Source organism: Enoplosus armatus, chromosome 15 (genome assembly GCF_043641665.1).
Source record: "Enoplosus armatus isolate fEnoArm2 chromosome 15, fEnoArm2.hap1, whole genome shotgun sequence".
Lineage (NCBI taxonomy): Eukaryota > Metazoa > Chordata > Actinopteri > Centrarchiformes > Enoplosidae > Enoplosus > Enoplosus armatus.
The window spans coordinates 19,519,098-19,534,950 of NC_092194.1; the positions used below are offsets into that span (position 1 = coordinate 19,519,098).

Here is a 15,853-nt window from a genome sequence, read left to right on the forward strand (position 1 = left end):
GCTGCAACGCAATCCTTCGTGGCAATTTCACTCGTCAAAAGTTAGTCCACTACAAGTTTGTTTGTGTCACTGACAGGCTCAGATAGTCTGACAGCATTATGGAAAGGATCCCTCCTGAGATATACTTGTAACCATTAGTTAAAAATGACCAGTTAGGTGGGCGTTTACATCATGGTCACAGCAATAATCATGTGGTCATGCTTTAAAAAAAAAACGTTGACTGCTGCTATGAAACAGGAAACAAACCGCGGTCTCTGGCGTTGCAGTCCAAGGTTTTGTTGACCCATCCGTTCACCCAAACCTCGTCCCTACGCTGACTTTGTCTCCTTAACGTCACCTGACTTCCTCCTTTGCTCCCGTCACAATTACCACAGCCGCTGGAAGGCTTTGTCACTTGAATGTAAAGAGGAGGTTGTTTTGGGACGGTTGCAACCAGACAAACCAGGTTTTTATTAGCAGACTACAGTATGGAGTCGCCAACCACCAGGGAATAAGCTGTTTTTTGTGTCTCACTCTCCCAAAAAGATTTATATAATCATGACCACAGAAACCAAAGCAAAGCCACAATACTGACAAAACAGTGTATGTTTAAAAATGATGTGGAATGAAAAGCTTTAGGATTATTTCTCTGTAAAAACACACGTGTGTGTGTATAAATCTCTACAGTTTCACCCTCTTTTACATACTCTGACAACAACCTCTAGATGTGATACTGACAGAGTACATGTGTTGTGATCAGTAAGTAATTAAAAGTGGCCTTCAAATGTAAGGAAAGCTTGAGCAAAGAGGGAAAATGGAGAGAAGCAGCAGTGGCCTCTGAGCCGTACATGCTGCTGGCCTTGGAGAACAAATCCTCCTAGAAACACCTCTTCTCTCGCAGTATCTTTCCTCTAAACCTGCCGACTGTCTCAGTATAAGCAAACCCTGAGAGAAGTAGACTGCCCACTCTCCTCAGAAAAAAAAACTAAATGCTGAACAGAAGTTTGTCTGCTGAGGTTATGCAGCTTCTTCTTTAGAAACAGAGTATGATCCTTCCCACGTTTCCGTGAGTGTCAGCCTTTTTTACATACTGCACAAACAAGGTTTTGGATGAAAGTGTCCCCGAGATGCTGTAAAAATTCCAAAAATAAGCTTGAGGAGGCAAAACAACTCCCAACAGAGAAACCGCTCAAAAATTAATTTCTCATCCAGAGTGTGAGTTTAACGACTTGAAAATAATTCAGGCTTTGACCAAAAGAAAAATGTAAAAAAAGAGGCACCCATAACAGCTGTCAGTATGAAGAATTTAAATATTCTCCATGATTTATGGAGTGCTGCTTCTACAGGCTTAATCCAATTATTCGGGGCTGCGTGGCAAACATATTTCTTGTTGATAAAAAAAAAGTAGGCTATGTCTCAAAACAATAATGGAGCGTCAATCAGGCCCCTCTGTCCCCAAAACCAAGATCAAACTAGATTGTTCTTTGTTCTGTTTTGAAACGAGACCAGCATGAGCACATTAGACAGCAGGTAGCCTCAAACAGCCCATGCTGGCTGCAAGATGGTCTCTTCATTCTCACCATTAAGAGGCACAGACACTGTGAGTCAGCCTGCCTCTGTTTTTATTGTCTGCTCCTTCTCTGCTGCTTCTGCTGCTGTTGGCCCCTAAAATATTTTCTCAACTGCCTCCAAATCAATGATTCTCCTGCAGGTTGACTGTGGTGGATTCTCTTTTTTTTGGGGGGGGAATAACCTACTTTCAGAGAAGTGTGGATATGGTCTACCCACCCATACAGACTATGCACCATTTTACGCTGTTTCATTGTTTCCATTTTATGGCAGTATGAAATAGGCTATCGATTTAACTTGTCCTCTTTCAACTTTGGCCAAGATTGGATTTTTAAACGAGCTGGGCTGGGCATCTCCGGCCGACCCGCCCGGGAGCAGAGGATCACAGGGACTGTGGGACTCGCAGGTCGGAGTGCGCAAAGCAACGCGCCCCTGTGATTCATCCGCAGTTTCCAGACGGTGCGCAGGTGGAGGCGAAGAGGAGAGGAAGCAGCCGCTCAGGACGGACGGATGAAACGGCCGGGGGATGTTCAATACGCGTAAGATTTCTTCGACCTAAGGAACGAACTGCTTTTTTCTGCCCCCTCCTCGGCGTTGCGTTGATTTGGCGCAGCTGTAACCAATTTTTCCTTCATGACAAAAGTTTGACTGTTAAAAGATGAAGCTCTGCTGCGCTCCTGTTTTTTCATGCAAGGCTGTGGATTCCGGCGTCAGCGGCCAGTCATCACTTGAGAAATAGCTGCCATTCTTTCGGTCTTAATTTCGGTGCCAATTTCAACAAACAGAGGGCTTTTATTCTCGCACAGCATCACTCGCCCGGGATTGCATCCATTTGAATTAATGTCGCACTCCATAATGGACTTCCTCGGACTGTACTTCTTACAGCTGGCTCTTATCGGTAAGTTGAAGCACACTTCTAATGTAATTCAGCACAGTTGAACTTGTTCGAAATGAACGCGTTGCTCTGCGGATGGTCGCTGCGGCTCCTATAAGACCTGTTCTCTGCTAGTGTCCTTTAACGAGTCCGTACTCAAAGTTGCATGATGAGATATTTATTTCCCTGCGAGATCAGTCAGTTGTGTTAATGTGAGCAGATGCACTACAGGGTCCCGGCCTGAGCAGGGATGCTGTGTTTTTTTAAGGGACCACACAGAAAGACCGCAAAATATTATCTGATGGGAGACTGACAGTAATGAAGCGGCGGGACTCGCCAGATTGTCTCCACTCAAGAGACGCTTGCATGTCTTTTCTCAGCAGTAGAGCAATTTCTGTGTCACCCAGCAGCCCCGTATGTACTCCCATGTGTATGCAAATGATGTGAGGATAGATTTGAAAAGAAAATATGGTCTAAAAATTGTTTTTCGCCACCAAAGCCGCCGCTGCAGCTGCTGCTGGTCCCCCGTTTGACTGCGAAAATGCCAATGCAGACAAGTGTGTCTCAAAGTGTTGGTGTGTGCGCGCGTCTCCCAGCCTGTGTGGTTATTGTTGCGCATGCACGTGGTGTGCGCGCTCGTGCAGGTGAATTGTGTTGTGTGTTGTGTGTGTGTGTGTGTGTGTGCTGGGGGCGGAGCGGAGTGGCAGCCGGTGTGTGAGGTGTTTGTATGTGAGCGCCCGCATTTGTGCATGTGTGTAAGAAGCATAAAACTGCCCAAACAAAGTGGTGTGCAGGATCAAATCAAGCCCTCAATCCATGAGCAACGACCACCAGCACCGCACACACACAACCACATGCACACACTCTATTAATCATGTTACCTGTACACCTCTCATTGTGCCAGCTGGTGCAAGTCATTTCTAATGCCAGTGCTGTTTTCTACTGGTCTAATTTAAAATTCATCTGTGGTGCAAACTGACTTTTTGATTCTGCTGCACTCTGTTCTGCAAAATCCCCTCACCATGGAGAGAAAAAAAAGCCCCCTTCCTGCAGAGAGAATGCGGACTGGAAACGGGACGTATGGACGAAAGGATTTGTATTTGTGAGATTTATAGCCTCGATGATGACAGCTCTACATCTCAGACTCCATTTCCCTTTGCTGCAGCTGAGATTTCAGCCACTCACGAGGCACACTGAAAACAGCCTTGTATGGCGTGTGTGTGCTGGAAATTCAACAAGATGTTCCACTACCTCGAACCCTGAGCGCACACACACACACACACACACACACACACACACACACACACACACACACACTTGCAGCACTTCTCTCCGCCACACTTTCCCTAAAGGAAGTGGTGCTATTACGTCTACTCCGCCTTCCCTCACTTCTCACATCATATGTAAAATGTGTGTCACCATGCTGAGCTGTCACTCAAGACACGAGACGGGTGGGTAAGTGAAAGCAAGATGTGTGTGTGGGGGGGGGGGGGGGGGGGGGGGGGGGCAGTCAGTCCTAGTCTTTTCTCCACAGATATTCTCACCTTGTCAAATAGATGTGTCAAAACGGCAGAGAGTTTCTAACCCAGGGCCTCATGATCCCGTCCATCAGCCTCACAGGGAGGCAGGCGCACAGAGAAGGGGGGGGGGGGATCAAAGGAACTGAAGCAGCTTTAGCCTGAAGGTTAGAGAGGGGAAGAGGCAGGTGGTCGGGTTTGAATCCACAGGAGGGAAATCAAAGTGGGAGGAGCAAATGAGTCTTAAAGTGCTGTCAGAAATGTTAGGAGATGAGTGCACCTGAACGATTCTTGGGGGGGAAAAGTGATAAACACAAATGGGAAGTTTGGAATTTGCCACTAAATCTGAGTTGCAGTTGCTGACGATAAGGCGCAGCATGTACGCCGAGTACGCCAAGTCGATTCATGTAAGCCTGATTTATTATCGGACGTTTATGTTTGGTGTTTAGTGTAAATATTTGCGACTGTATTTTTGCTTTAACTTTTTAGTGATGCATTTTCTGTGTCGTCTCGTTTGTCATGCAAAGTAGCGCAGCATCACTTGAATTTTAAGTAAAACATCTAACACCATGGAGAGAAAAAAAGCCCACTTTTGATTCATGGGTTGCATTTTGTTATCATGTCCAACGAAGAGCTCTCAAATGTGAGAAAAGTCATATTTACAACTGAAATTGGAGCTTTCATGGAGTAATTGAAGGCAGCATCAGTTCCTTCAGCATCTTTTGCCAAAGTGTCCTCGGGCACGCTTACCAACAGCAGTCGCTCCCAGGTGTTTGTGTGTGCAGACTGGCTTAGCTGTACTTCTGAGGACCTGCAGTTCACAGCCCACTCTCCTTATGAGGACATTTCGGTTTAAAAGGACGTACTGGCTGCTGTGTGTGTGTGTGTGTGTGTTTGTATTTGCATGCAGCTCTCTTCCCTGAGGTGCTCCTCTACAACTTGCCAGGCCTAACAAGGTTTTAAAAATACATGTGGTGTCTGGGGCTGCAATAATATCTGTCCAATCTAATGTGTCTTTCTGATGGAGCGAGTTGTATGAAGTGGATGTATGCAAGATTAGCATGCTGTGTCGTTAACTTACGGGAGTTAAATCGTGCATTAAAAAAAAGAAGGGAAAAAAACAAGCCCCTATTTACTTCAGATTTAAATTAGCATATTTGCTGCTCAGTCTTGTGATGCTCCAGTGATTATCTGCCCACACCGCTCTGAACATTTTGCAATCATTACTGTAATTAGTTGACCAGGTTCATCTGCATATTATTCTTCTCTAATGGTAGGCAGTAAATGAACACACCCTATCTCGCCATTTGCAACATGGCAGCAGGTTTGTACTGTTTTACATATGGGGAATCTTGTTATATACACAGCAGTAATTGGCTGGGAAGAAGTAATAATCATAAACATAAACGGCTCACTACTTGAAGGTGGTATGTATATTTTTCCCAGCGTGAGTTTGTGGTGACTGGTTCCTCACAGGGGCAGCGGAGGGAAGGTGTGAACAATTTGAGGATGCGTTAAACTGCAGGGGCCCTTAAGAAAGGCAAACTGGTGTGTGGCTTTAGATTAGATTCATCATGGTGGGGGCCCACTATCACGTCCTACAAAGAGGCCCCGCGGACTGGAAGAATCATCCACTGCTGATTTTATATCAGCCTGTTTTGGCAAACAGCTGATTATGTGTAATCTGTTTCAAAGTGGTAGCTGTCATCAGTTACATTCAGTGGGGAAAAAGAACACAATGATCAAATTACAGACGCTAAAATGAAGTAATTGTCGAATTGTGCAAAAAATGTTCAGACAGGAAACGTTCCATTTTGATTATAAAATTATTGGACGTGATTAGAGTCATGACTAACGAAACAAACGGTCAAATTATTACTTCCAAACAGTTTTTAAGTAGTTATCTGATTCTAAAGAAATGACTGACTAGTTGTTTTTCAGCTTATTTACACACTGAGTCATTTTATACTGTAGCTAATCACGGTTTGGCTGTTGATTATGTCAGAAAAGCGTTTGAAATCACTGATTGGAACTAAAGAGCCATTTTGATTTCATATTTTGAGGACTCTAGAGCAAAGTTACCCAAAAGTAATTACAGTGTTGAGATTGCAGTACTGAGAGTAAGCTGACTGTTGATTACCATTTCTCACTAGGTATTTATTTACTGATTAACTTTCCAGTCCAGTTGAATTGATGTTTAAAGTAGTCCTTCCATACTTCACTGCGGTAGAATTATCTCATTTTTAGAAGAAAAGTACAACTTCAGATACTCTGAACACTGTTAGAAATCACATGTTTAATGTGCACTGAATTCTTGGGTTTTGTCTGCAACAAGTGATGTCTTACATTTTCTCTCCAGTGTTGACATCTGCATGACTTTGTTGCGTGTAGATGTGAGCTTTACATGTAGTTGGGAAGACCAATAGCAATTAGGGATTTTCTAGCATGGGAGAGTCTAACATGCGGCTTCATTGCATTCTTGTGAATTGAAGCTGCTGTCTGTGTAAAGAAACTGGTCTGTCTGCCTCCTCTGAGATGGATTTCTGTCTGTATGATTATTGAATGTCGGTGCCAGATGGTGGGTCTGGACTTAAGAATCAAAGCCTTTCTCTGACCATGGGGGACTAACATTGTTGATGGTCGGGATTCACCCCGATCCTTGTGCCAATACTGACCCATTTTAGCGGTCTCGTATCAGACATGACGTGACTCATCCATTAAATACAGTTTCTCTGTCAATGTCATTATGAAATTCAGTATTTTCACTATCAGTCACTGTGGGCGACCAACTCAGATGTGGAGCCACAGCAATCCCTGGTTGCATGATCCCGATGAGTTCCACGCTGTATACAGATTTTAAATTTGGGAGAACGACAGCAGCGGTATCGGATTGATGTTCACTATCAGGAGAGAAAAAGTTTGATCAGTGCATCTCTCGGTGGTGACTGCTTGACTACTTACGGACAGGAATACACAACCAAAAACCAAACCGGGCCCAGCAATGCAGGATACTTCTCAAGCAGTAGTGTTTTTTATGGTTTATTTTTCTTAAAGCTGCATTAATGGATTTTTGGCCACAAGGGGGCAGAAAGAAGAAGCTGGATGTAACACAGCCCTGACACATCATTACCTGGTAAAACACTTCTGGCTAACATTTTAGCAAACCGTTGCCTATTTATTTTCCACCAAAAAAATGCGTCTTAGCTGCTACATGCTCCAACTTTTAGTTGCTAACTTTGTCTGTCTGCTTTTTGGCATTGGGCAGGTAGTGATACGTACAGGGGATTTATCAGAGCTTGTTTGGTAAAAACAGAAGTGGGTGTATTTCTGTCACTATGGACCCACGTAGCCATTTGAATTGGTGTCAATGTAAGAGTGTTAATTAATGTGTCTTTAAAGACAGAGTTTCACATAACGGATACACACTATAGATCCTAAGATGAACATTTCACTCCACACATATAGCTTCCTAATTAACAACCCCACACACAAACTCGCACACATGGAAAGGCCTCCCGTGTAACCAAACCAAACGCTCTCAGCAGTTATTCAGCCTCATCACTATGCTTTGTATGGGAATGAATAATTTGCTCCTTGCATGTTTGGTAACCTTGAATTGTGACGGATAATATTATGGGTTTTTGCAAGTATGCGCTTTATGCATTTATTCTGACAAATCTGAAGCCCACCCCCTCACCGCCACCCCCTGACACATGTATAATTCATGCTCACCCTTCTCTCTCACCGGGACCCCATTGCTGGTGCTGCGTTGAACAGTTTCTTGATTTCTCTTATAGTGGATACTTCTTCGTGCCTTCAAGTTCCTCTGACAGAGAGAAGCGAGAGAATAGTGTCGGAGAATTACAGGAGCAAACATAGCGGGAAGTCGGGGATCTGAATGTGAATGCGAATAAGCCGTGTGTGACAGCGAGAGAGGGGATTTATTTTTTCCATGAGGCTGGAGCTGTCGTTGGGCATCTAACAGAGAGGAGATATGTATCCTCTGTAGAGCGTTTCCCCAGAGCTAAAGTTGCTCTTTAGACCTCCGGTGCGTCGGCTAAGTTTGTAGCCTCAAATTTACTGCGCCGCCCCCTGATCGTTGTTTATGCAAAACACCTGTCGCTGTACATCCCAAAAGAAGAGATGGTAGAGATGGCTTTCAATCTGCACCCAGGCTATTCGCATTTGCAGATATCATTTTTTGACACTCAATCCATCTTGTCTGATTGATTTATTGATTTAATTTGTCAACTGTCTCGTCACAGAGATAACACTTTGCAAGCTAACTAAACTAAACAAACTGTTTTCTAACTGTCATCATGACTCAACAAGAGTTGAAACATAAAGATCAGATTGCTGGGTGTGTTTCATTGGTGACTAGTTGACATTTATAGCCGGTTGTTCTTCGCTGTCTTACTGGCTTTCTCACTGCTCCGTGCTGTCTCTGCCAGGACAAGTAATACTGTATGTATAAAGAGCAGATGGAAGCAATTACAGGCCATCGGCAGTGGAGAAAAGAGCAAAATGGAGGCACTAAGATGGAGATAAACATTCCCTGGAATAGAAGGAATCAAACTGTAGCACTGATGCTGGTAGGGAGGATTTTGTGGGATGAAACCAAAGTGACAGTGCTCCTTATTATGTTAAAACCCTGTCATTTCCACTGGCTTTTGTTGAGGGACGATAATGCTACAGAGACAATTACCCTGCCCTTGCCTTGCTGAAAGGATATGGCATTTACTGCCAGTGTATTCCATAGCCAGACATTTAACTTTGTAATGAAAAGGCTGCAAAATGCTCCAGGCTGATTGTGAGAAAGCCTAAAAGGCTGCAATTAATCAGAAGAAAAAGTTTGAGTGGGGGGAAAAAGGTAGCATAGAGTTGGATTGGCAGGGAGAATGACAAGTGGTAATGAAACAAGCTAGCAAGACTTCAAGGCCCTTCATCAAGTGTTCACAGTAAGAGTGTCTGTCAGTGCATATTTAAGTACTGTATAAGGAACTTTCAGTGACTCATTGCGACTGATGCAAAGCATTGTCCAGAGCCTACAATATAAAGGCTTTTATTACTCCACCATTTATTGAGAGAGGTGCCGGAGGTGAGAATCATATTCTTATCTTGCATAAGTGAAGCCGACATAAAAATATTGTTGATAATCACAAGGCCTTGGCTTCCATTCACACGATTGTGTCCATAATCTGCAAAGGCTTTTCTGCCTATTCTTTTCTGTGTTGTCTTGTTGACTGTTTTTGCAGTTAGAAGACAAGAAATCAACATTCTTCACTGTTTCTGACAGGAAATTATACAATATCTGCGCTTTGACACCAATCAGACTGTGACTTAAGAATTATACTGCCTCTTCAACTTCACAAGACAAGACTGGAGATGTTTCACCACCATCCATAATTAGTTTTCATTTTTTGCAGCTGTGCGCAGCTCCTCCGTTCCCCTTGTGCATTGTATTCTGGGACAATAGTGTACATCAACAGCACACTCAAAAATCTACAATCTAATCTAAATCTAAAAACTCATGTCTTGACCCAGATGGCAATAGGAAAGCTCGTATTGAGACTGTCGTCTTTTTATATGGTCGTGATGTTTGGAGAAGTGGGTACATTCAAGGACTAGAAATGTTTGCAGAGTTTATGATATAGAATGAGCCTGTTACTTTTAAATAATAATACCTGTAATGTTGCTTGGCTAGCAAGTTTTTTTTTTAAATTTTGTCTGTCTACAGTGTGTCTGCAAAAGCTAGTCACCCTAAACATGTCCAGTAAGCCCAGTTTAACCCACAAGAGTCTTCTGCTGGCTCATGTTACTTGTTTTGTTGGAATGGAGGACACAAATTCGTAACAAGGAAAGCTTCTCTCGACTGCAGATATTGAAAACGGCAAGGCCAAAATGTCTGTCAAGAGTCTGGAAATGTTTCTGTGGTCCTGAAACGGACTGCATCTTAGTACTTGACGGAAACGTTTGTGAGCAGGTGAAAAAGAGAATTAAAGAAAGCCTATTACCAGAGTTGTTATTCAGTTGAAAGTTCTGCTACCAGATCTCTCTACCAGAAAAGAATCTGTTTTACTGTACGCCAGACACATTATTACCGTAGCAGCAGGGTTGTCTCTGAGGATTATGAATGGTATCAAAAACGTTAATGTGAATTTTTTTAATCAACTGTCCCTGTTTATTTTAATGAACAGACTGGCTTATTTCATTCACTGAAAACGTCATCCTCAATGCAGAAGCCAAAAATATAACAAAGATAATTTAGGGTTATCCATCTCTGCGTGCCACAGCTCACATTTAGGTTAGGTCATATTAAAGTAGTAGCTCCTCCACTTGCCGTCTTACTTTTCCCTGAGAACTCCCAGCAAATGAGAGCAGACCAGCAGGAGGCAGAGGGGGAGCAGAGATCCCAGAATCGAGATGACATCTTGCAGCTCTTCTGCAGGGGCCCCGGGATCTGGGGAGCTAATTGGTTTCTAATCAGAGCTGCAGTTTCTGCTGTGGCGTTCCGCTCAGCCTGTTGAGATAGAAATAGAGGAAGAGTGTGAAATCGGGACTCAGGAATCAGGTTCAGTGCCAGGCTGTCAACTGACTAAGCCAACGGGAGGTGGAGGAGGACGGGGATGTGTAGAACGGGCCAAATCGCAGCAGGCGATCCACCCAGCCTGTCTCAGATATGTGCCAGATAACATTTATGAGGGCTAATGAAAGAGTTTGCGGCTCAACACTTTTACATGGTTTCCACTCTGTAGTCTGTCGCAGGCCACTCAGCTGATTTTATCTTTTTGTCTTGCATGTTACTCGTCATCACCCAGGCAGACGGAAAAAACTACAAAAAATGGAAGATGTTCAAGAATTCATAAAGATATGTGAGGCAAAAAAAAACTATTTATTGGCAGTAATGATAGAGCAGTTTGTGTCTTGTCTCTTTTCCAAGAATATTTATAACACAGGGTCTGATTTAACTACTACACTATGCAGTGTTTTTGTATAAGAAATTATATTAAACAAATACCATATGCTATGTTCTATCAGTTTGTATTTTCTGTGACCTCGTGTGTACTGAAAACAGTCTTGTGGCGATGTTCGGGATCTTAAACCATAAGATATATGAGTCACGTCAGGTGAGCCACGCTTCCAGATATAAAAGTCCTGTTTTCTAAATAGACATTGTCACTGTCACTGAATCATCAGGACAAGAAATAATACAAATACAAAATAATACGGTAAAAACTTAAGAAGTCAAGTCAACTACGACTCTCAAGTTGGGGCAGAAATGTCCAATTAGCAAAGTTAAAACTCTGTTGCCCAAACTGCTAATGGCAACCTGAGGCAAGAAATTACACTTTGGAGAAACCTAATAAAACATTCACCAGTTTAAATCAATTCTCTTTTGGATTCGAGGTAAACTTTGGCTGAATTCTGCAACTGTGGCAGGGTTAATGGTTAAGTTTGTTTCTGCCTGGTGTATAGTGTTTAAAGACATTTTTCATACCAAATTGACATAAAAACTTACACTTATCAGAAACAGAGTATTAATTACCAATGGTTTTGAGATAAACCTACTTTAACCTTAGAACACAATCTGACTATCTGTCAACAAAGAGAACGGTTGTAATCACTAAGTACAGAGAGGTTTTGGCAACAATAATGATTGTAGCCCCGTTCCAGACCTCTAAATCACCGCCCACATCTGTGATTTGTTCAGCGATGTTTAACTAATGAGCGGATTGCGCTGATTGGAGAAACAGTTGATTAATCTGGGCTTCCACAAAACGGTGACAGGTGTAGATAAGATTGACACAGCTGCAGAAGTTGTTGTAAAACAACATACAAAAATAGAAATTGTTAAACCTGCACGTCTTTGATAGCCATTACTGCAGCTTCCATGTCAACTGAAAATGAATGAAAAGAAAGCAGTAAGAAGCAGTATTGATAGAGTGTCAAAGATAAAGTTGATAGGGTGAATCTGTTAGCAAATGGTTGCCTAATTGCACATAAAGCAGTTTTGCATTTGGTTTAGTCCATCTGACGAATTAGTGTCTAATAGTCACTCTCTTTTTATCTCTGGTTTGGTCTCCACCAACTCTTAAGGAAAATATCAGGCTCTGTATCGGCTACATGCTCTTCTGAGCCCACTGGTCCTGGGCAGGTAGTACTGTAGGTTTATCAAAGCCTTTTCACTGAACCGGACCCTAGAGCTGTGGGGGGCTGCAGAGGTGGTGATAATTCTAAGCTAAACTAAAGATCTTTGACACAAACTTCACTCAGATGATTGGCAGGAGGGCGGGACTACCAACAAACCAGCCTCAAGTTGAAGCTTTTAATGTGAGAGCAGGTTTTTTATAAAGATACATGGGTTTTATTTAAACTATCAATACATGTATGTCCTACAGCCCCTGGGATGGATTCAATGTGAATATCATATGAAGCTTTTTCTGGGTCTCCAGCTAAACTCAGAATAAGATGGGGCAACCCCTTCCTATCTCCGCTCAGTGGATCATCTCCCTTTAGCTAAGCTGATAAATCCTGCCTTCAAGGTCTTTTTTTTTTCCCCCGGCACATCTAAATGCATTTTTTTCCCCCGATTTATTTCAAAGGGGATTTTAGAGTGTCGTGATTGACACGCTACACACAATGTAATAAGGAATTTGTTGCTTTTCTTCCCTGTTTCATCTGGTACATGTTCACATTTCATCAGTGGGATCACAGATTTGTGTTGCAGTACCCCTCTTATGAACACAGGAATGGACACGTTAGATGTCGTGGCGTTTGAACATGTGACTTTCTTGCACTGTTTTTTTTTTTTTATGTCAACCATGTGGTCAAGCAGATATGTGTAGTTAAGGGTTAAATAAAACTGTCCTCCCAAACTGAGCGATTTAAATAGATGAAACCCTGATCTCGTTGCCTCCAACACGTCGTATGCTCATTTTTAAAAAGAATGAGACCTGAAGATTAGTTGAGCCAATAAAACTAAGGTAAGGAAGCTTAGTAACACAAGAATGGATGTAAATAGGATTCAGCGGCAATGAAAGGTACAAAGTGGTCTAATTAAATCCCTCTCGATGTGAATTCAATTTCCCCAGGCCTCATGGCATCCTGTCAGTGATAGAGAGAGCTGCCTCTCTTTGTCTTCCTCTGAGTAAATTCCAATTAGGTCGTGGGTGTATGTTGGTGTGCCAGTCAATCACAGTCGAAGCCTGTGTTTTTAAAGACGATGACAGTAGCACTATATTGACTGCAGCCCTTTTGGTGCTTCTTATTTGGAACAATAGGCAGTTAACAGAGATATTGATTTTTTTTTTCTTTATATGCTCGTTGAGTAGGACTGCCGGTTCATTTAGAAACTGGCCACTTGCAACCGCACACATCACTCGGAGGGTTTTCTCGAAAATATTGATAACACTCACGCAGCCCTTTGTACTATAGCGGCTCTTCAGCCAATTAACACTGGCATCCACTGCTAAAGTGATTTTCATCTCTTTGGAAAATTGAAAATGTTTTCCCCTGGTGTTATCCATTACAGATCATTGTGGTATTGCAGTCTGCCAAGCCCTCGCATTTCTTTTTTAGTCACACTTGTAAGCAGCGTGGAGACGACAAAAAGGGAGAAGCAACAAAAGCAAAATGCTGGTGTTGGAGGAGGACAGTCCACACCTACACCTGTCTTAATCCGATTGGGCCTTTGGAACAAGTAAGAGAGAGATAGACTGCAGTTACACGCCATCGCTGCCTCAAACCACAAATGCGCACACACATACACACTTGGATATTTTCTTCAAATCGAATTACTGATGCCTGTTGCGATGGCCAGTGCCGGCCTGGCCCCCGTCATCGTCTGCGTTTGCCTTCAGAGAGCCTCATTTATTTTGAGAAGACTTTCTTTTTTTCTTTTTTTTAAGACACGCTCCCTCATGTGGAACAGTGAATATAAGATATAAAACCCGTCTGCCTGGTGACTTTGGGCCATGGCGAGATCAAACGACAGAGTGAGGGGGAAAAAGAACTGAGAGATAGAAGAGAAGAGAGGAAGAAAACCAAAAAAAAAAAAGAGTAAAGGAAAATATTGGAAGTCTTTTCCAGATGACTGCTGGCTCGCCTTCGTCCCTTCGGTCGCTGCACGTCTCATCTTTAGGTTTAATTTGCTGCTTTTAACTCTGTCCATCGCCCTTCCCCCTTTCCGTGTGATCCTGAATCCTCGCCCTCTATGGCTTCAGGCCTTGCTACTGAAGTGTGACCCACCCCACTGCCATTGATTTAAGGTCACCCACCATCATGCCGGTGACCTTTCACAGATTTCAATTATTTGATAATCCACCGCATCATCCATCCTCCAGATGGTCAGGTATTAGATTCTTCACCAGCACTTCAGTAGCTACATGAGACGCAGCTTTTGGGGTTTTCTTGGCTTCAAACACTCTCAAAGCTCTGGCAGTTTCTTTAGGCTTTCTCACTGCTCCTTAATAGCGCTACTCTTGTGGAGATGAAGGATTATGAGTAGATAGCCTCTGAGGTCAGAGCCACTTGACTTACTCAGATGGTATCTGAGTAAGGTAATGGACACGGGGTCCTAAAAGACAGAAGAGGAAGTAAAGTAGAGCTTGGATGGTGCTGCCGCAGATTGGCTATATTCGCCTCCCATCCCACAAGGCAGCAGATAAAGTGAAAGCCGCCCCCCCCCCTCCTCTCCTGTCAGTTGCTGTGACCTCTTGTGTGATCAGCAACCTGAACAAACCCAGGGTTACGTGTTCACACCATGGAACAAGACGCCGTCTGATCTTGATAACCACTGGATTGGATGAAAGCCATCGAGCCACAGAAGAATGCTCCTCAGCGTACCCCAGCCTTCATGGGGTTCATGAGGTTTCAGCCCCCATCAATATCGTTTAAGGATTTACACGGTGTACCAGTACTCAAGTGTTCTGGGAGCTACGTTGTAGTACACTCTTGAGCGGAGGGGGGCTAAGAGCCCAGAACGCATTATAAGACCAAGAGGCTGGCCTCAGACAGTGAGCCAAGAATCTGCCAAGGCCAGAGCCATGATAGATGATGAGGCGCGGCGAAGGTTTTATTGAGGCTGTAGCGCGGCTTGTCGTGACAACTAGAATGAATGAGATCCTTGGCATCTGTGGGCACTGTCATCCTCCGCTCCCATTTTTATTATTACTTATTCACGTACGGCAATAATGTTGGTTCAATTTCTTCCCCTATCAATTTGCAAGCTTGGCTGTTAAACTGTGAATTATACAACACTTGGACCAAAAAAAAAAAACGATGGCGGCTAATCAACACGATTATGCTGAGGTTATTTACAACCTTCCTTGGCTCCCTTGAAGACTTTTACACTTGCGGATGGAGGGAAGCATATGGAAACACACATCTTGACTGTAGCAGCTCTCTGCTGGTCCTCTTGATTAGCTAAATGATAAATCCATCCTCCTGCTATTCACAGTTGATGATATTTGCATTTGTTGTCATTAGGTTTTTTTTCTTCAATCGTGATTACAACCACGCAGTGTCTGTTTGTGTCTCATTTTAAAGTGACAGTCTGCAAGATTTGACCATTGTATGGTGGAAAAATGTGTCATTATGGTGTGGTTTGTTTCAAATCCATTGAGGTATTATGTAGTAGAGTTTATATTCATAAATATAAGTATATATATGTTATGTGAAGATAAATGTGCAGACATCTGTTTATTAAAGGTGCAGTAAGTCTTGTCTCATTGTGGTGGTAAAAATATTCTCCAACCAGATGACATGAGGGTGAATATTATTTAATAGTGATGAAAGTGATACTGGTATTTGATGATGATGATGATGATGATGGTGTTTCCAACCAGTGCGTTTCCACTGTTTTTAGTGTTTCATGACAACCCCCCCTCCACAGATGGATTATTATATCATAACT

General features: G+C 43.0%; 1 protein-coding gene across 1 annotated transcript in view; it reads left to right on the forward strand.

Annotated features, from left to right (window-relative positions):
* Positions 1–2,388: 2,388 nt before the first annotated feature.
* Positions 2,389–15,853, forward strand: part of gfra4a (GDNF family receptor alpha 4a) — a 109,555-nt gene continuing 96,090 nt past the window's right edge. Inside the window, exon 1 of the mRNA XM_070920524.1 lies at positions 2,389–2,446. Within this exon, the coding sequence (XP_070776625.1) occupies positions 2,389–2,446 (58 nt within the window). The remainder of the gene's footprint in view (positions 2,447–15,853) is intronic.